The sequence below is a fragment of the Heptranchias perlo genome, chromosome 21 (assembly GCF_035084215.1).
Source record: "Heptranchias perlo isolate sHepPer1 chromosome 21, sHepPer1.hap1, whole genome shotgun sequence".
NCBI classification, from domain to species: domain Eukaryota; kingdom Metazoa; phylum Chordata; class Chondrichthyes; order Hexanchiformes; family Hexanchidae; genus Heptranchias; species Heptranchias perlo.
In genome coordinates this window covers 34750426-34770052 of record NC_090345.1, presented here as the reverse complement: position 1 = coordinate 34770052, position 19627 = coordinate 34750426, and the positions used below count along the sequence as shown (strand labels likewise).

General features: G+C 41.8%; 1 protein-coding gene across 2 annotated transcripts in view; it reads left to right on the top strand.

Annotated features, from left to right (window-relative positions):
- ide (insulin-degrading enzyme) overlaps positions 1–19627 on the top strand; it is a 109629-nt gene that overhangs the window by 34540 nt on the left and 55462 nt on the right. For both annotated transcript variants that reach the window (XM_068002449.1, XM_068002448.1), the window contains exons 9-13: positions 307–398; positions 2171–2251; positions 3796–3899; positions 12552–12654; positions 14211–14333. In XM_068002449.1, the coding sequence (XP_067858550.1) occupies positions 307–398; positions 2171–2251; positions 3796–3899; positions 12552–12654; positions 14211–14333 (503 nt within the window). The remainder of the gene's footprint in view (positions 1–306; positions 399–2170; positions 2252–3795; positions 3900–12551; positions 12655–14210; positions 14334–19627) is intronic.

Below are 19627 nucleotides of genomic sequence, written 5' to 3'. Positions count from 1 at the left end.
GCAACTTCTTAGAAACTTGCTGAAGTATTTCTTGGTTTACAGTGTACGCAAGTGGAGTTCGTGGGAACCAATGTTGCTGCTGAGACAGCATTTTTTAGCGAGCAAATGCTGGCAGATTCTCTGTATTAGGGTCTTGCACTTGAAGTGCTGATGTTCCAAGCAGGAGGTTCTGTTTACTACCTTAATGAGAAATAACACAGCTTGTGTATACTATGAGAAAATACAAATGAAACATTTAGGGATTCTTAATTTATCTGATGCTAATTAGTAACTTTGTCTTTTCTTTCCCAATCCTTATTTGTGCAGTGCATGTTGATGATATAATTCTACACATGTTCCAGTATATTACTAAGCTGCGTACAGAAGGGCCTCAGGAATGGGTTTTCCAGGAGTGTAAGGTAATGATCAAAATATGACTTGATTTGTAAATCAGGCTAATAGTGGATGCATAAAATTCTGTAGAAAGTAATAGGAGGCAAAAGACATTTGCAGATTAGAAGTTTTGTTCTAGTACCCTTCGTACTGCCAATATTTCACTTTTTGGGAATAAAAATAGTACTGCCAAAAGAGTTGGTAATAGGTTTAGCACTTTGTCAGCCAATTTACTCACGCCACTGTGTAGAGGAAGGGACATGCTTGTAAAATTGCAAATGCACACGTTGGGCCATAATTTACTGTAGCAGGGAATGGTGGCAAGTTGCTGCAAGTGCGAGCTGATAATGCGAGGGAAACAGGGCATCTGGGACCTGAGTGAACAGGGCAAGCATCTGTGTATCTCCTTAACCAATCAGATTGTGAAATAAACAGCGCAAGGATGGAGAAGAAAGTGTAAATTAGAGTGGGTGCATTCAATGTCAAATCGGGTACAGAAAGAGAAATAGAGAGGGAGAAAATATTGGATTAAGAGACAGAAAGGAAAAGCTCAAAAAATAAATTTTAATTTTACATTTTTTAAAAGCTCCAACAACAATTAAAACTTAAAGAAATTAGACTCCACACTTGTAATAGTTAATTTTCAGTGCCAGAGGTTGACTGGCAGTAACTAACACTTATCACATTGTTAAAAGGGTACTTAGACTGAAATGGACAAGACCTAACTTTCTGTGGTGAGTTTAGTTCGTATCTACCGTGCAAATACAGCAACTTCACACTGCTCAATGCATTTCAGTTGTGAGGCAGACAGCGAGATGCCGTTTGAGTGAAGCTAACGGCGGAGCGATGCGTCGCAGACGGCAACTTTTGGATTCACGTTTAACTGCACATTGCCCCTCGTACTGCAACTTCAGGCTATTTGTACATAAGTAACAGCGAGCACCATTAGCCTCACTGTTTTGACAGCAAATTCTGGCACGTTGTTCAGGCTTTGTACGATAGTTTCAAAACATTAAGTTAACTTCAGATTAAGGATTATATGTATTCAAGAAATAAGGATTTAAAAAACTTCAAATTTTCATGTTTATTAGAGAGGGAGGAAATAAAATACACATTACTGAAGGGCAAAGCAAATAGTTTACTAGAATTTGGCTGGATAAGGTTACATTAATTCAGTCAAAAAAAAATAAAAATGAAGACTTGGTATGAGGCTACCTTAGTAGCCAAGTAGTTTTGCACTGCTTAATTTGCTTTGCTATTTTCTTCCCCATTCCTGCTGAATGTGTAGACTCCTGCTGGGGTATGGTTCTGAGGGTGCCGATTGCCCTGTTACCTCATCTGAGTGACCATTCTTTGTGTGATCTTAGACAGTGAATGTTGACTAGCTATTCTATTTTGGGGGCATCATAGCCAAGCCTGGTAGCAGCTCATGCACTTTCTGGCTGGGATCACTGGATAGCAACTGGGAGTGGGAAACGTAACTGATACTTTTTTCCTTTCCTGAGGCCAGCTGCAGCTCCCTTCTGTCATCCCACCTGAGATAAGATAACTTGGCACAGACCTGGGTTTTTCAAATCTTTGTGGCTCATTTATACTTTGCATTTACTGATTGAGCCACTGTACTGAATATTTATTATTGAAGATAGCATTTCTCCATTTTTCAATACCTCCTTTTGATACTTACGGAACTGGGCTGTGACCACTTCAAATTCTTTTCCAGAAGCTGTAGCGATATGAAGCGACAAATCTTAATTTCCTTCAGTAGAAGACTACTAATAGATTTTTTTTTAAAATCTAGGATTTGAATGCTATGGCATTTAGGTTCAAAGATAAAGAACGACCACGAGGCTACACTTCAAAACTTGCTGGCTCATTACATGTATGTGAAAATTTTCTTTTCTGCTACTATAATTTAACATTATTCTCTGCAGTATTTTCAAAAGTGTTTTATACTAAGATTTGTCACTTTTTTTATCTTTGTTTACATCTAAGTGTGATGACATAGGTTTTAAAAAAAGAATGTCACCATAAAAGCTGGAAGGGGATGGGGAAAAGAGAAAGCACTTTCAAAATGCATCTTCCATGACCTCTGCTTTTAATTCTACTTCTCCCTAGCAGGTTGACAGTTTGTTGTTCAGTGAGTACAGATGCCTCCATTGCTGTCCCCATCAGATTTGGTCATGGAGCGTGTCCATGGATTTGGGATAGTTTTCATTCTCCCTGGCACTTGGGAGTCACAACTTGATTGAAACAATTCTTGCTGAGTGATATACAAAACAAGTTGTAGTTCCCAAACACCATGTAGAAATGAATTCAGTGGGAGCCTTTTGGGAGTGGGGAGCAGGGAGTTGGCAGTTGGAGGTATTTTGAAGTAAGAGTTTTGCTTTAGCACTGATGTCTACTGCATTTTGCCTTGTATTGCGGATAGAACAAAAAAGTTACTATTGGAAACTAAATTGTTGTAAATTCAATGTAAGTAACTCATTGGATGACCCAAGAACTACTTTTAGACTAGAAAGGTTTGTTGTCTAGTCCACCCACATCTGTGTCCATCTATGTTCTGCCTGACAACATGCAGGGTAGACTATTTGTGGGAGCTATGGCGAGTCCTATGAGTGAACTGTCTTGACTAGATTTATAGTCATGATGTGGAGATGCCGGTGATGGACTAGATTTATAGTGACTGACTTGGCCGGATAATAAATGGATAGTACAGGAACTTAAACAGTACAGCTAAAGTTGCATCTTTTTCTAAAAAATATATAAATCCTGCAGTGGTATGTGATGCGAATGAGTTTCTAATTTTGGCTTTGTCAAGAGGAGCTATAGAACAGAGGCTAAGCACTTTGCAAAGTAAGGGAATATAGTCTAGGGCTCTCGAATGGGCAGTACGTGATGTACCTGCTCCCCTACTCGTGTAGCATTAACAGAAGTCAGGGACATTCCAAGAGATGGTTGGTGGCATGGGCAGAGAACTTTTGTTTTCTTGTCCTTTTTATATGCTCACAATTAAACACCCATTGTTAAATATGAATGTTGAGTAAATTCAGCATATCGTGTAGCTTCATAACGTGCATCAAAGGCAGTCTATGGAAGTACTATTAAAACTGTAACATAACTATTCTACTAATGCTGCCTAATGTAAAGAATAATCTCCATGCCATTTGTTGAATATCCCTTTTCCATTTCTTTTTCATAAGGATATTTCTTAAAGGAAATACATAAGCAGCATAAGGTGACAATCAAATTGTGCTGCATGGGAATCAGGATTTTTACCAGTGTTTTGGGATTGTATTCTGCAATTTTGTCCTTTTTTTTGCTGTGTAAACTGCAATTCACTGGCTTTGAACATGGTATACACAGCCCCTGTTCATTACTTGTTGTATAGTCATACCTTAGTCATACCTTTTTTTACCTCTCCAGTACTATCCTATTGACGAAGTGCTTGCAGCTGAATACCTGCTGGAGGAGTTTAGGGCTGACCTAATTGAAATGGTGCTGCAAAAACTGATACCAGAGACTGTGCGGTAAGTTATTTTTGTAGTATTAGTGGCTGCTTTTCCAATCTTTTGGCCTAAGTGTGAATTTAAAAGTTCAGTATGGAATCAGCAGATGTCATTTGTTACGTTTGAAGCAAATGATCTAGGAGGAAGTCAAAGATACCCTGGTAGCTTCCAAATCAGCTATTTACTGGTGGTTACAAATCATATTGTGTCCAAAAAACGTCTTGAAGCCTATCATGATTTTGAGGAATCCTAAGAGAAATTTAAGTTGTTCACCTGGCTGCTATCATAAACTGACCTTTCAACTGCTCTAATCATTCTGATTTTTGCAATCCTGGCAAATCCTGTCCTGACTTTGGAGCAGAATTCCTGAATGTTAACACTGCCCTCAAGCCTAAAGCTGTTGGTCCTAAAATGACTTTGGAAAATTTAAGAGTGCCAGATTTGCTTTGTTTTTTTTCCCTATACTTCTCAGAGGAATGGACCCCTCATTGTATTTCGTGGTGAATGTTTTAAACTTTAAACTAATCAACACACAATAAGATGTTAACCTCTCTGAAAATGTCTGGGGAGGGGCAAAAAAATTGAGCACATACCAAACAAACTTTTTTTTAAATGTTTTTTTAAAAAAATAATTTGTAAAAGCCATAACAATGATATAAATTCATTAGAAATAAAAAATGAAAGTCAGGTTATTTGAATATTTATAACACTATGCATAGCAAAATAAAGTGTCCCTAATTTTTGGCCTGTCCTTCATTTTCAAGTTTGCAGGTTGAGAGGTATAATTCTAAATTTGTTAGTAGGATTCAGATGTGTATCAACCTCCAAATATAAGGGATAATGAGAACATTTCTTAGATTTTCAGTAGGTGATGGGTGTTGTAGGTCATTATGACTGTTTCGGCCTGAAGGTTTTTTATTAAATATCCGTCATGACAGCGCCCCACCTGCAACTCTGCCAGACAGTACTGGAGCGGAAGCATGTGAAGCTGAAGGTGACCCCTGCAATCATGAAAAGATATTTTGTACTGGAAAGTACTTTTTCATTGTGGTGCCCCATATAAATTCCTACCTTGTATCTGTGATGTAAAAACATGTTCTTGAGACGAATTTGGAAGGCTGTTCATTAAACAGCTCTTTTATATGTGGGTGATTGGGGTTTTGGATCAGTAGCTTCTCTTAAGGTGTCAACAGGCCCACACTAGAATAGTTATTCAAATGTATACCATGGTATTGCTTATTTGAGATGCTTCCCTCATTGGGTGCATGTTTACTTGAGTGACTTCGCTACTTTTATTATCAGTGTAGTCCTTCAACAGGCTAGAGCTCATGCTAGCCTGGTTAACACTCCAAGATTTTCATACTAGGATCTGCATTTTGGTGGGGCACATTGGCAGCTTCAGTGACATGGTTTAGTTACTATTTGTGGTTTGCACCTTTGTTTTTGAACTTCAAATATAGAATCAACCATGCATTTCTATAGTTGTAGCACAAGCTTATGTCATCAACCCATAATCCTTTTTCCCCCTCCCCCCCCCCCCCCCCCCCCCCCCCCAACCAGTGCCACTCCATAATTGGCTGGTAAGAACTCTGGTTCAAGAGAACCGAGCCAGGTGGCATTTTTGTTTTGCTCTTTACGTCACAATTCCCCGACCAAATGGAATATTTTGATAATCCATTTGAAGTCAAAATATACTCCTTTTTAGTAACCTAGCTAAGAACTAGGCTGCTATGTTCTATCTAAGGTAGGTAATTGTCAAATGTTTTGGTTTTTTGTTTGAATTTTGAAGAACTTGATCTTTGAAATTCATTGTTAACCGGTCAGTTATTCGTAAGTATAAAGTTGAATTACTGTGCTATCCACAAATCTGTACATAACTGTTTCAGTTGGTCGATTAATGAGGTGCAGCTAACCAGGAATGTTAAAGTACTTTGCTATTAAATAGTTAATACTTCTAACAGCATACTTATTGCATCAATTGGTAGCATGTTGTCCATTGTCTGTGCTTTGAAGACCAAATCCAGTTCTTTTTGCAATTTTTTAAACTACTTTTGACATTTCTGTAATGCAGCTTTGAGAGGTAATTTTCTCAAGGACAGTGTGAATGTTGAAGATGGTGATTTGATCTTTTTTGATTCCTGCAGCCTTGGAGCTGCAGCATCAATGTCAATTTTAATGTGTTCTGTGGCCAGCTAGTAATTCCCAGAATCTGTTAACTCTGTTGTCAAATTGAGCTGGGCCGTGTTTGCATTTACAATTTGATCAGCATCATTTTGTGTTCAATAGCTTGAACAATTTATTAAGAAAATTCCAGCAGTAAATAAGTCGCCTGGACTCTGCAGTTTAGTGGGGCTTTGTTGGATGACTTTTTAAAAAAATAAAATAATGAAGGGGCAATCTGGTGCACCAATGTGGTGTCTTATAGCGAGACAGGCAGGGGCTTGTACTAGAATTCTCATTCATTAATCACCTAGCAGCAAGTTTAATGTTGTCTTACTTTTATTCTATTTTTAAAAAGATTGCATACTTAAGCACAAGGGGCTCTATATGATTAAGGGTTGTCAATGAAATGAATTTGAACAATGTTAAACTGCAAGATTTCTCTTAAGCCCTCATGCCAATCGAGAACTGATTGTCACTCCAACAGAGTGGCAGGAGTAGGAAGAATAATGGGATTTTGCACTGGTGCACTAGAGGGCGTTTTTCAGCTTTGAATTTAGGTCACCATTGTGAGGGAGTTTTAAGCCACATTGATCATGCACTATACCTGATGAGTGAATCCTTGTAATAATTGCTGGGTGCAATGACCAATCAGTGTCTTCCCATTTCTAGAGAACATAATTCAACCTGAATAGTTGCTGTGATGTTGAACCTAACCTTGTATTGCTGAAAGACCATAGGCACAATTGAACATGGAAAGTGATTAATTAAAATGAACGTGTTCTACTTCAGTTTTTAAAACAATAACACAATTGCTTGTTTTATTCTGCTTGCTGTAGTCAGGGAATGCTGGCTGCACTATCCTGTTATTGGGTTGACTAATGCAAAGCAATATAAATAATGCTCCTCGCCCTGGTGAAAATCTTAGAGGCTCTGAGCCACTGGGTCACCAACATTTGATGTAATTCCTTCTGTGTTCTCTAAATGCTTCGTCACAATGTAACACACTTGTGCTAAAATCTACTGCAAATTAAACTTGGTTTCCTTGAGGCTGTTTTTATGAACTACTGAATCAGTCATCACTTTTTGTGGCTGAAATTGCATGTTGTCAGCACAATTTTAGCTTGTTGCAAGAAAGTTTCACACTTGTTTTTCCACAATGCACACCATGATGTCTAAAAATTAAATGGTGGCATGCAGGGCTCTGCTACAGATGCTAAAGAAATGATTTAAATAAAGGCACTGAGATTAACACTTATGATACATTGCTGTGAAAATGCAAGCTTCTTGAATGCGTTTCCTTTTCGAGCAGTGTGCGCATCATAGCAATTGATTAAAATGTTAGTATAAAACATTTTATTGAACTTAATTAAATATTTCTACAATTTTTAGTCAGTTGACTTGTGATTTTTTTTTGGTAAAAATAAATGTTAGATGACCTGTTAAAATGCCAATATGCTGTACCACGGAATGTTGGCGCATAGATTTAATTTTCCCCACACTGTTACTTTAAGGAGGTGCCCAGTGGAGATTTGGTGCTTCCCATTGCGAAAGGAGAGAAACTCAACTAGTACAGCAGGAGTGAACGCTTCATTTTTAAAAAATGTTTACCCTATAAGAGAGACTGGACAAATTTTTAAAAAATAAATTGGGATGAGAAAACCTGGAACTAAAACTAGTCCTATTCATACCTGAGGGTTTGTTCCATGCAAATCTGTGTACTGTAAAAGTAAGAATTTTCCTGCGTAACTTTTTAGAATCTATGTAATTTTATGCAAATGTTTAAGACTAAAAAAAACACACAAAGCCGGAACAAATTGAACAAAGCTTTCACTGTCAGATAAGAGCAAATTCAGAGAGCTACACAATGTAATAATAAGAAACAAGAACCATACAGTTGAAGGCTGAGGCATAATATGGTAAATTACCAGAAGAAGGAAGCTCAAAAGGTAAGAAAAGGCTAAGACTACCATTGCTAATGTAACCAGGCTGGCACCAGGTTAGAAAGAAAACCGTTCATCCTGGATGCGGTGAACTAGATAGGAAGGAAAACAGGGAGCAGACATCCAAATGCCAAAATGATACAATTGTAAGATCCCAGACAAACCAAGTAAATGGTGTGAAATCAGGGAAGGTGGGCAGAAGAAACAAGGAACAGAGTAAAGGCCTTGGAACAAACCTTGAACAGCGCACCATTTTATAAGAGTGAGAAATTAAATCCGAGAACCAAAGAGCCCCGATTGGATCATGCCCTGACAGCTCTGTCACGAATCAGGAATTTCGTATTGGGGACCACCAAGTACAACTGGGTGCAATAATGAAAAAAAGAGGATGAAATTATCAAACTTGAACTGACAACGTCTAAAAGTACTCTGGTTCTAGTTGACCCACGTGTTGACATAGCCGTATTTGGCACCAAAAGATTAGCATGTAGTGGGCTGCTGCTGCAAACAAACAAAGCCCAAACAAGATGGCACAAACAGTTCAACTTTAATCAGAAGCCCCAACAGAGAGTGAAACGAGTTATAATCCTCACTGTGATAGGTTTTTGATGAATACTGTCTGGTTTTGTGAATGGCAGCTGTGGAGAGATGGTGCTTGGCCCGGTGCTATGATCCCGGGCCATATTTACTTTTGAGCCTTATTCATATTATCAGCTCTAATTTCTCACTGCACTTTATACTCGTGTAAGGATTGGAGACGAATGGTGTCAATAAAGTTCTACAGGAACAAAACAGGAGACAGAGAAAATCATTTAGGTAATTTTGCTAATGCAAATTCTATTGCTCTTTGTCCAACTGCTTGTACGTATTGGCTGCTGCTCCAAGCTTCCCGGCTTGTCGGTCATCACCCAGACCTGCTACGCTGTCTGTTCATCTGCTGTCTTGCACTCTCTTGCCTTTCTGTTCTGTCGTTCTCTCTCTAAATTTGTCTGACCCCATCTTTCTGAATCATTCCCTTGATTGTCCACCCGCCTTACTGATACTTCTCTGCTTGTGTCTGATGTTGCTGTTGTCCAGGCTTGATTCTCTCTTGGATGGGCTCGTGCACTCCCTCTGCTCTAACTTGGGCATCTTTTATGTGTTTACATGGAACCTACTGCTGATTCTTCCATATTTGAGCACTTTATTCTCAAAAGGCATTCAATAATGTGCCACGTAAAAGGTTGTTAAGCAAGGTAAGGGCGCATAGGGTTGGGGGTGATATATTAGCACGGATAGAGGATTGGTTAACAGACAGAAAACAGAGTAGGGATGAATGGGTCATTTTCAGGTTGGCAGGCTTTAACTAGTGGAGTGCTGCAAGGATCAGTGCTTGGGCCTTAGCTATTTACAATCTATATTAATGACTTAGATGAGGGGACCAAGTTTGCTGACGATACAAAGCTAGGTGGGAAAGTAAGATGTGAGGAGGACAGAGTCTGCAAAGGGATATAGACAGGATAAGTGAGTGGGCGAGAAGGTGGCAGATGGAGTATAATGTGGGGAAATGTGAGGTTATTCACTTTGGTAGGAAGAATAGAAAAACAGAATATTTTTAAAATGTTGAGCAGCTATTAGATGTTGGTGTTCAGAGGGATTTGGGTGTCTTCATACAAGAAACACAAAAAGTTAGCATGCAGGTACAGCAAGCAATTAGGAAGACAAATGGCATGTTGGCATTTATTGCAAGGGGGTTGGAATACAAGAGTGAGGAAGTCTTACTACAATTGTATAGGGCTTTGGTGAGACTTCACCTGGAGTACTGTGTGCAGTTTTGGTCTCCTTATCTAAGGAAGGATATACTTTCCTTAGAGGGGGTGCAACGAAGGTTCACTGGATTGATTCCTGGGATGAGAGGGTTGTCCTATGAGGAGAGATTGAGTGGAATGGGCCTATATTCTCTGGAGCTCAGAAGAATGAGAGGTGATCTCATTGAAACGTATAAGATTTTGAGGGGGCTTGACAAGATAGATGCTGAGAGGCTATTTCCCCTGGCTGGAGAGTCTAGAACTAGGGAGCATAGTCTCAGAATAAGGGGTCAGCCGTTTAAAACTGAGATGAGGAGGAATTTCTTCACACAGTGGGTTGTGAATCTTTGAAGTTCTCTACCCCAGAGGGCTGTGGTTGTTGAGTTGTTGAATATGTTCAAGGCTGAGATAGATAAGATAGATTTTTGGGCTCTAGGGGAATCGAGGGTTATGGTGATCAGGTGGGAAAGTGAGTTGAGGTCAAAGATAAGCCGTGATCTTATTGAATGACAGAGCAGGCTCAAGGGGCTGTATGGTCTACTCCTGTTCCTATTTCTCATGTTCTGTGTCTTAAACCCACCATAGATACAGATGAGCAAAGGGCATTGATCTCTCCAACTGGTACCATAGAGACAGCATGTTTCTAGAATGCTCAGCTAATGGAAGTTAATGTAAATTTCACTGAATGTAGGAAATGAGGTAATGGTGCAGCTAAGGGATAAAAGCAAGACATTAATACAAAGTTATGATATTGAGGGTTGGCTACCCTGCTACTGAGCTCAGCAACTAATAGGTTTTCTGCAGCCTTCGCATCATTGCATGTGGTGTTTGAGTATCCTTTCTTATAAATCTGTAGGTGAAAATCTGCGTCTAGAACTCTCATTCCTGGCATAGAGGCAGTGACTCGAGCTTTTCGCGCTTTCTCTTTTTCTCTTTCTCTCTCTCTCTCTTTTTCTTTCTCTTTCTCTCTCTTTTTCTTTCTCTCTCTTTCTTCCCTTCCCTTCCTTCCTTCCTTCCCTCCTCACATTTCATTTCTAACAGGCTTGTTTGTTTCCAACGTTGAGATTATCCTCTTGACTACCATTTGAGCTTCCATCCCACAATATTCTGTAATTTCTCCCTTTGCTCCACCAGCTTATTTGATCTATGGAACCTATAACTGATTCCCTCAATACCCTCATGAGTTCCTCATTACTCAGCTACCTCCGCCCATTTCCTTGCCGACATCCTCAACTTTTCCTTTCCTCGCATATCCCCCATCATTATCACCCCCTTTTATCCTCACTAGCTATCAAGCTATGTGCACACTCCCTTCCTCAAGTTGTCAAATGCAGCATTGTCACCCATCTGCATGCCTGCTTCTCCTACCACTCCCTGTGTGAGTCCCTCCAGCCTGGTTTGTGGCCCACCTTAGCACCAAGATATTCCGGGTCACCGACTACTTCCTTTGTAGCTTTAGCGCACAATCTCTCTTTGAAATCTGCTACTTTGATATAATTTATGATTCAGCGCTCCTCCATCGCCAACGTTCTTCCTGGTCCATCTCAGGGGCACTGTCCTCACTCTAGTGTTCTAACTCAATTCTTCAACAGCTTCAGCTGTACCTCCACGGTGATATGAGATGCTCCAACTGTGGTTCCCCTTTATTCCATATGTATGCCCCCCCTCAGCAGAATCAATTACATGGGTCAGCTTCCATATAATCTCCACAACTCAAATAGGTTTTCTGCAGCCTTCGCATCATTGTGTGTGTTGTTTGAGTATCATTTCTTCTAATAAAGCTATAAATGAAAGGCTCTGCATCTGGAACTCTCATTCCTGGCACAAAGGCAATGACTCCAAGTTTGTCAGTGACATCCAATGCTACCTCTTTACCTCGAACCCTGATTTAATGACTGGGATGATGAGAACAGTGTTACTTTTCTAATCAATGTGGCCTTCCTGTTGTGGTTGGGGAGGATGGCTACAGTAAAACTATGAAGATCCACAAGGTAGGTAATTAGACTTTTTTGAAAAATCTATTGAGCTGCAGGAAATGTGAACTGATCTTGAGATTGAGTTGGGAAATAGGCTACTGTTTTGTTTGTTTCAATTTTTGACTAGCCCCCTTTGGACACCTAGATTCTTCACATCCTACCAAAATTCATTCTGAAAATTATATTTGGCACCCTTTAAACTATACCATATGATACTTGGTTTAAGATGAGGATTTGCTATTTTCTAATCACATTCTTTTTATTACAAGAATACAAAATGTTATGGTTTGTATGCATGCAGTTCTACTGAAACAATAGAAAACTCGTTTTCCTTTTTAACATATGAGACTGTAGTGATAGTTTTAATTATCTTCTCCTACCACTGTGTTTCCTCCTACTCCCGCCCCGCCATGCTTTTATTTGAAGCACAACAGGCCGCAATTGAAGCATGATGAGCGGATTATGTAGATTCCAAAAGGAAAAATGGACTCTTGTTAGTCTGCTCCAGTGCTGTTCGTTGATATCATGGAAATTTCCTTCCCCGCCACCCCCCCCCCCCCCCCCCCACCGTCCGACATTACAGTATTTTCTTGCAGGGGGAAATAAAAGCATGAATCATAGTCACCAGGCAGATTTGTAATTTGATGAAACCATTTCTGTCTCTAATATTCGCTCCAAGATTGCTTGGTGGATGAGTGGTTTAACATCAGACATCAATCAGTATCCTCAAATGTCAGACTATATTACATCTGAATCAATGATGCTAGTCACTAATTCCTTCACTTCAATTGTGCTTTCCCCTCACAGGGTGGCAGTGGTTTCTAAATCATTTGAAGGACAAACTGACAGAACCGAGAAATGGTATGGCACACAGTACAAGCAGGAAGCTATTAGTGCCGATGTCATCCAGGTGGGCAACGCACTCCAACTAAAAGAGATAATGAATGTTTTAGTTGAAGTCTGATACTGTTAGCGTCTTTCAGTACACGCAATAATGCTGTTTGAATTGTACTGATTTGTGTTCCGTTTTTTACACCAGATAACTTTTACACCTAGTTGTACTAGAAATCAGTTATAAAGATGGAAAACTGTGTCTTAAAGTATGTTGAATTTAGTATTCCATTAGTCGTGTGACATTAAGTTCTCAATGCATGTTAGCCTGTGAAACACAAATAATGGATTACTTTTGTGCCCTTTTAGGTTGCAGAAATCAAAATGTTATGTGCTGACTTTATTTTTTTGTCTAATCCAGCACTTACATATCCTAATAGATGTTGCTGTACGTCTGGACAACTTAAAAAATATACATTGAGTGCTGTACACCTATCTCCTTCAGGGTCCACTCTTCTTAGCTGCTGGGCATTACTAATTCACTGGGGGTCTCACTAATTTTTTTTCCTCTTTAAATAAATATGAAATTTACACCATGCAAACCAGAAAAATAAATGGGGGGGAAACATGATGTCATCGAGAAATCCCAAATGGTTGACAGCTGTGATGAACAAAACCTGAAGTATTGGCAGTACAAACATGAGATGTGAAATATAGTATGAGACAGAATTATTCTGAAGTGAGCAAGATTCCTGGATCCCTCTGCAACAAGAGCACATGTACAAGTAAGCTGGCTGGAATGAGATCTGTCTTTCTGCTCCTCGGACCAGAACATAATCTTAACAATTCAGGCCTGAAACAAATGTCTATACAGAACAAGTCATACTTCAATCCAAACTTCAAGGCAGAACATTTGGGCATTGGCTCCAGGGTGTGCATTTAGCGAAGCCCAGAGTCTTGCCTGCAAATTTCTTTTCCCCCTTTTCCCCTCCCTGCCTTCCTGTCTTGGTCTGAGTAGAATTTAAAGTTCAGATGAAGGGAGATGGAAAGAGGTACTCTACCACACTGACTTTTTAAATCTTGGTCTGTCTTCCTGCTGTTTTAGCAAGGAGGAGCCTAATGCGTACACTGCTGAAGGTAGGATGTCATAGGTGTCCTCCCAATCTCTCTCTCTTATGACATTCTTGTTTTAAGCAGCCTGCCATAGAAGTACCAGATATCCAATTCCAGGGGAGCTTTTGCTGTTTTACTTTTGGACTTGGTTTCCTGGCTCTTAAGACCATCTGAGTCTACCCGGCATCTGATTTTATTTTTGACAGCAGGAAGTCAGTATTCGATTAAGTATCATTTCTGTTCACAAGGGCTTGGATGCCCCTACACTTTGGCCACTCAGGGTATGGTTTTCAGATCTCCAGCCCAGTAATTTTCTCCACCTGGTGAACGGCTGTGCTGGGTATTTAGAAATGCTGTGAGTGTCCACTATTGCAAAATCTGTTTTTGTCTAAAATCAATAGAATATCTCGACCTGGTCTAGTCTTAAACGATATTTTAAAGATGAAAGGATGTTTCACTACACAAGTGTTAAATACTAAGCCATGCTGCTTGTAGTAAAGAAGCTTCGCTTTATTTTTACAGAAGTGGCAGAATGCAGACCTAAATGGGAAGTTTAAACTACCAGTTAAGAATGAGTTCATTCCTACAAATTTTGACATCTTACCGTTGGAAAACGATGCTACGCCATTTCCTTCTCTAATTAAGGTAAATTATTCTAGTCCTAGAAATGTGCATTGGAATGTTAGAGTTGAAAAATACGGCATCCATATGATGATGCTTTTTTAACTTTTATAAATGTATTCACAGTTAATAATTTGGCTTTTTAAAGTCAGGCTGCAAATATTCACTGAACAAGTTGACGAACATTACTATTTATTACTGTTCACCCTGCTCAAGGAAGAAGTATAGATATTATGGTCAGATCGACAGTTGTTCAATAAGAAATGCATACTGTTGGTTGTGCAGTAGCCAGACTTAATGGTAAATTTAAAATTAATTAAATCTGACCATTATGTTGGGAATTCACATGTTTAAATTTAAATTTAGTTTTTTTAAAAACAAAAATTAAAACATTGAAGCTTTTTTATTAAACTAATGCTGTCAGGAATGAATAGACCACTTATTACTATGGATCTGCAGCCAGAACAGTTGTACGACCATGTATGTTGGACACTTCTTCCCTTCACTGCATGACTTGCAGCCTAGTTATGCAAACTGCTACAACAGGATGCATTAAAAGCACTTGACATATTCAAATAACTTCCTTAGCATTACACTTGGAACCTAGCACCCCACTTCTTAGTGATGTCATGGCAACACATGTGAACCCACTAGTATTACATGAATTGCTCAATCAGGATATGCGATAACAGCGCACTAAAGAAATTGTAATAATTTTATTTAGAAGAAAACATCAGAAAAATGGCTCCAGCATGTTAGCAGATACAGTAAATCTCAATTTACAATAAAATACAGAACACAATGTAGAGATAATGGCAAACTACCACAACCCATGAATGAACCCAAAAAGTATATTTTTAAAAAATATTCTTGCCAGAGCTACGGTTGTAGTGATGGCCAAAGGCCTCAGGATCCACAATATAAAATCAAGAAGTACAAAAGAGATAACTGAAATATTGTAGAATTACTTCAGAAGATTGCAAGATAAATATGGATGGGAGTGGCAAAAAGAACTTTTTTTTTTCCCCCCAACCCTCACAGTACCTATTTTTCTTTTGAGTGTATTTACTCCACAACCGTAGCGTTGGTGTGAAGTGGTTTCACTTTGCACAGATACTAGCGTTTTAGTGACAAAGCAGTCTGACACCAGAGTGAAGTGGGGTGAGACTTAAGAGTCATTTCAGGCCTTGGCACCTGATTTACACTATACTAGAACAACAGCATACATTTATATAGAGTCATTAATGTATTTTTAAAAAAAATAATAAAATGCCCCAAGGCGCTTGACAGAAGTTTAAGGAAAACAGACACCGAGCCAAGGACGGAACTTGGTAGGTTTGAAGTAGGGCCTTGAAGGAGAGGGAAGTGAAGAGGTTTAGGGAGGGAATTAGAGAGTGGGACCTCAGCAGCTGAAGGCATGGGGAGGATGCACAAGCCGTCAGAGGGGAACTGGGGGGGTGGTGGTTATAGGCAGGAGGCAATTGCAGACAGGAGGGGAGAGGCCACTTGCGGACTTAAACACGGATGAGGATTTTAAATTTGAGGATTTGGGGGACCAGGAGTCAATGTAGGTCACTGAGGATGGGTGTGATGGCCGAGCGTAATTTGGTGTGGGATGGGATACGGGCTGCAGAGGTTTGGATGAGCTGATGTTTATGGAAGGTGGGAGGACGCTGAAGAGTTTTGGAGTAATCATGCCTGGAGGTCACACCCTCATGAATGAGGTTTTGTCAGCAGAAGTGCTGAGCTCGGGATGGAAGCAAACAGTGTTTATAGAAGTGGAAGTTGGGAGTCATTGGGCTCGATTTTAAAACTGAAATGCAGGGGCGGAGGGGTTGAGGCGGGGGGTGATGGAAACAGCGAAAAGAATCGGGATTTCCAGGAGCGGGCAAAATTCCCAGCTCCAACACACCTAAGAACGCGCATGACCCAGAGGCATCTGGGTGCGCGCGCCATTCCCAAACCTGGGGTCACTGTCGTCTGCACACAGGTGCATAAGGCAGGTCACCAATGGTTTGTTTCGCAGGGCCTCTCAATACGTCAACTTCCCCATGGACGGAGTGGGCAGTGAGATTCCACTCTGGCTGGCTTCCCACGTGTACAGGGTGCAATTCAAGCACCTCCACACAAGCCAGGACTGTTCATCAACAAAAAAGGGTATCACTCTATCAGCGCACAGCTCATTTGTGACCACCACAAAAGATTTTTCACGTGTGCCAGATTCCCTGGCAGCTGCCACAATTCGTTCATTCTGAGGAAATCCAACATCCCGGGCCTCTTCCACACACCGAACACCCTTAAGGGCTGGCTCCTCGGGGACCAGGGTACCCTCTGCACACGTGGCTCGTGACACCTCTGAGGAACCCTGTCAGCGAGCAACAGCGTCGATATGACGGCCACATCGCCACCAGGTCTATAATTGGACATACGCTAGGACTGCTGAAGATGTGATTTTGGTGCCTCGATCGTTCTGGGGGAGCACTTCGATATGCACCGGCAAAAGTGGGTTGCATTATAGTAGTGTGTCGTTCCCTGCGCAACAGAGCGGGGTGCCGGATGATGAGGCCCCATGCCCTCATCCACCATCCACATTGAGGAGCAGCAAGAGGAGGAGGATGAACCCACAAGCAAAGCAGAGGCTCACCTGGCTGCACTTTAGGCCAGGGAGTTACTTATATGTGAACGATTCACCTAGAAAGAGCAATGCCAACACCAACCCCCCGCAAAGAACAGTCCTGCAACTACACATACCCACTGTAAAGTGACCCACTGGGTGGCATCAAGTGTCGCTGTTCACGAAGCACGTGAAAGGGTGCTATCATAAAAAGCCAGTCAAGAATGGGCAAGACATGGCAGTGAAAATGATTACATTTAATGTGACTTTAACAAAAAAATAAATGTAAATGAAAAATATGGCAGTCTGTCAGACATCCTTGTGCATACCCTTCGTGATCACAAATCTTTAGCCTTTCTCTTCCTTTCGCTTCTACGTGGTGCATCCCCTGTGGCTGCAGCAGAGGTAGCAGCAGGTTGCTCATTTCCATGGCCGGACTGCTTAGATGCTTACGGCTTCCACCCTCTAGGTTTTGGACCCCGTGAGGGCCCCTCCAAAGACTGCTCCACCTGTACCTGTGCAGGGACAGACTCAGCCACCTGGAGAGGAGGCAGCATTGCGGTTACTGGTTGAGAGGGGGGCAACTGGTGAGATACGGGAGCACTTTGAGTGGCATCCCCACTTCCATGTCTCCTTTCCCCATCATCTCTCTCCTGGACCGGGCCCACATCACTCCTACTGCCCTGCTGGACAACAGTTTGGAGGACATTTTTGATGCCTTGAAAGCCCAGTTGTAAAGTTTCTGTCTGCCTGTAAGGCACCAGAATGTTGTTCACAGAGAGGCCGAACGGCCGTTGTGAGGGCCTGAATGGACTTATTTGTGAGCCATGCTTGAAGCTCAACGGAGGCTAGCCTTCTCTCCATCGCAGACACTTCCGCACTTACCTGTGACACTATCTCAGACAGTTGCTTACGTCCCTGTGACGCTATCTGAGATTCCCTCATGTACCTGTGCCATCATTCCACTAATGCAGGAGTTGGACTCCTCCATTCTCTGCGCTATTGTGGAGTGTGTGTGTGTGGCACCTGTTCCAGTACCTCACAAATGTGCTGCTGTCCCTCGATCATTTTTTTTTTAAAGGATGGCCCCTGGGGTTTAGCATCTGCATCCAGCTGAGCAGAGCCTGGAGAGGAGTACGCCCACTGCGGACTGTCCACAGCTGCCCCTGCCACCAGTGTCTGCTCGTGCTCACTTTTGTGTGTGGTGCCAACCCAACTAACTGACTACTAGGACCCACCAAGGTTTGAGTATCTGCGCTGGTGGATGACTCGCTAAGATGTGATGGTGCGCCCTCAGAGGCCGGGAGCTCCCCTGAGGAATCGCCCTCTGCCATCACTGTGGTCATTGAAAGGGCCTGTAACAGAACAGAAAGCAATATTAAGAATCGTCAAAGATGTGTCCTGTTGTGATGAGCGAACTGAGGTGTTCAACATGTCAAGTATTGGTAACATCAATTCACGTGTGTGATGAATGTTAAAGTTGTCACCGGACGTTTGTGGGCTGCCAGTCTCTGCATCCCTGATGGACAGGCACTCGAGGGCCTCCCCCTCTGCCTGTGTGAGGACCACTATTTGATGTGGCTTCCCACCTGTCCTCACCCTCTCTCGTGCATTTTGCGCTTTCCTAGAAGGGGAGAAAGTACAGACGTGTGAGTGATGAAGTGGCCAGCCGATGAATGCATTGCTTTGGGTGAGACTGACCGTGAAAGAGGTGCTTTAGAGGATGTGTATGAGACCGAGACATCACATTGGATTAGGGTTGGGGTGAGCGGTAGTGATGGGGTCACAAATGGGGAGTTGAGGAAGTGCTGAGGAAGTACAGGTAAGTTGAGGATGAGCCATAAGTGGGTGTGAGGAGTGATGTGATGGAGTAGTCTTGACAGTGTAGAATGAGTTTGGGGCGTGTCGGTGATGTGCAACACGGAATGCAGGAGATTCAGTAAGAATACTCACTTTTGCTAACCCAGTTAGGTCATTGAAATGCTTCCTGCACTGAACCCAAGTGCGGCAGATGTTGCTGTTGGTGACCTCCTCAGCCACCTGGAGCCAGGCCTTGGTGGCAGAGGCAGGGCGCTTCCTCCTGTTAGCCAAGTAAAATAGTTCCCTCCTCCTCCTCCTCCTCACCCCGGCCAGTAGCAGCTGAAGTGAGGCATTGCTGAATTGTGGAGCAGCTTTGCCCCCTGTGCTGCTCCATTAGGTGGTCTTGCTCTTAGCTCCAGCAAAATCCATTGGAGCAATGGCCCTTTAAATCTAGACACTCCAGCTAACAGCCTGTCATGCGGGTGCGCAGTCCACCCACTGCGCAGCTTTCGAACGGCAAACCCGGAAACAAAGTTAAGGGGCACCAATTAAGTCACGATTGCATGAGGAACGGTAAGTTTTTATTATTTGGGACGCCCATTGACCCCCACTCTGCTGCTATCCCGCTGCCCTTTTAAAATTGAGCCCATTGTGTTGGACAGGATATGAGGTTTGAAGCTCAGCGTGGAGTTGAGCAGGATGTCGAGGTTGCAAATAGTCTGTTCATCCTGAGACACTGTCCAGGGAGGGGATTGAAGTTAGTGGTGAGAGTATGGATTTTGAGGCAGGTGCTGAAGGTGATGGCTTCAGTCTTCCCAGTGTTTAGTTGGAGTAAATTGTGGCTCATCCAAGACTGGATGTCAACAACACAGAGGCACTGGAGGGGTAGAGCTGGGTGTCATTG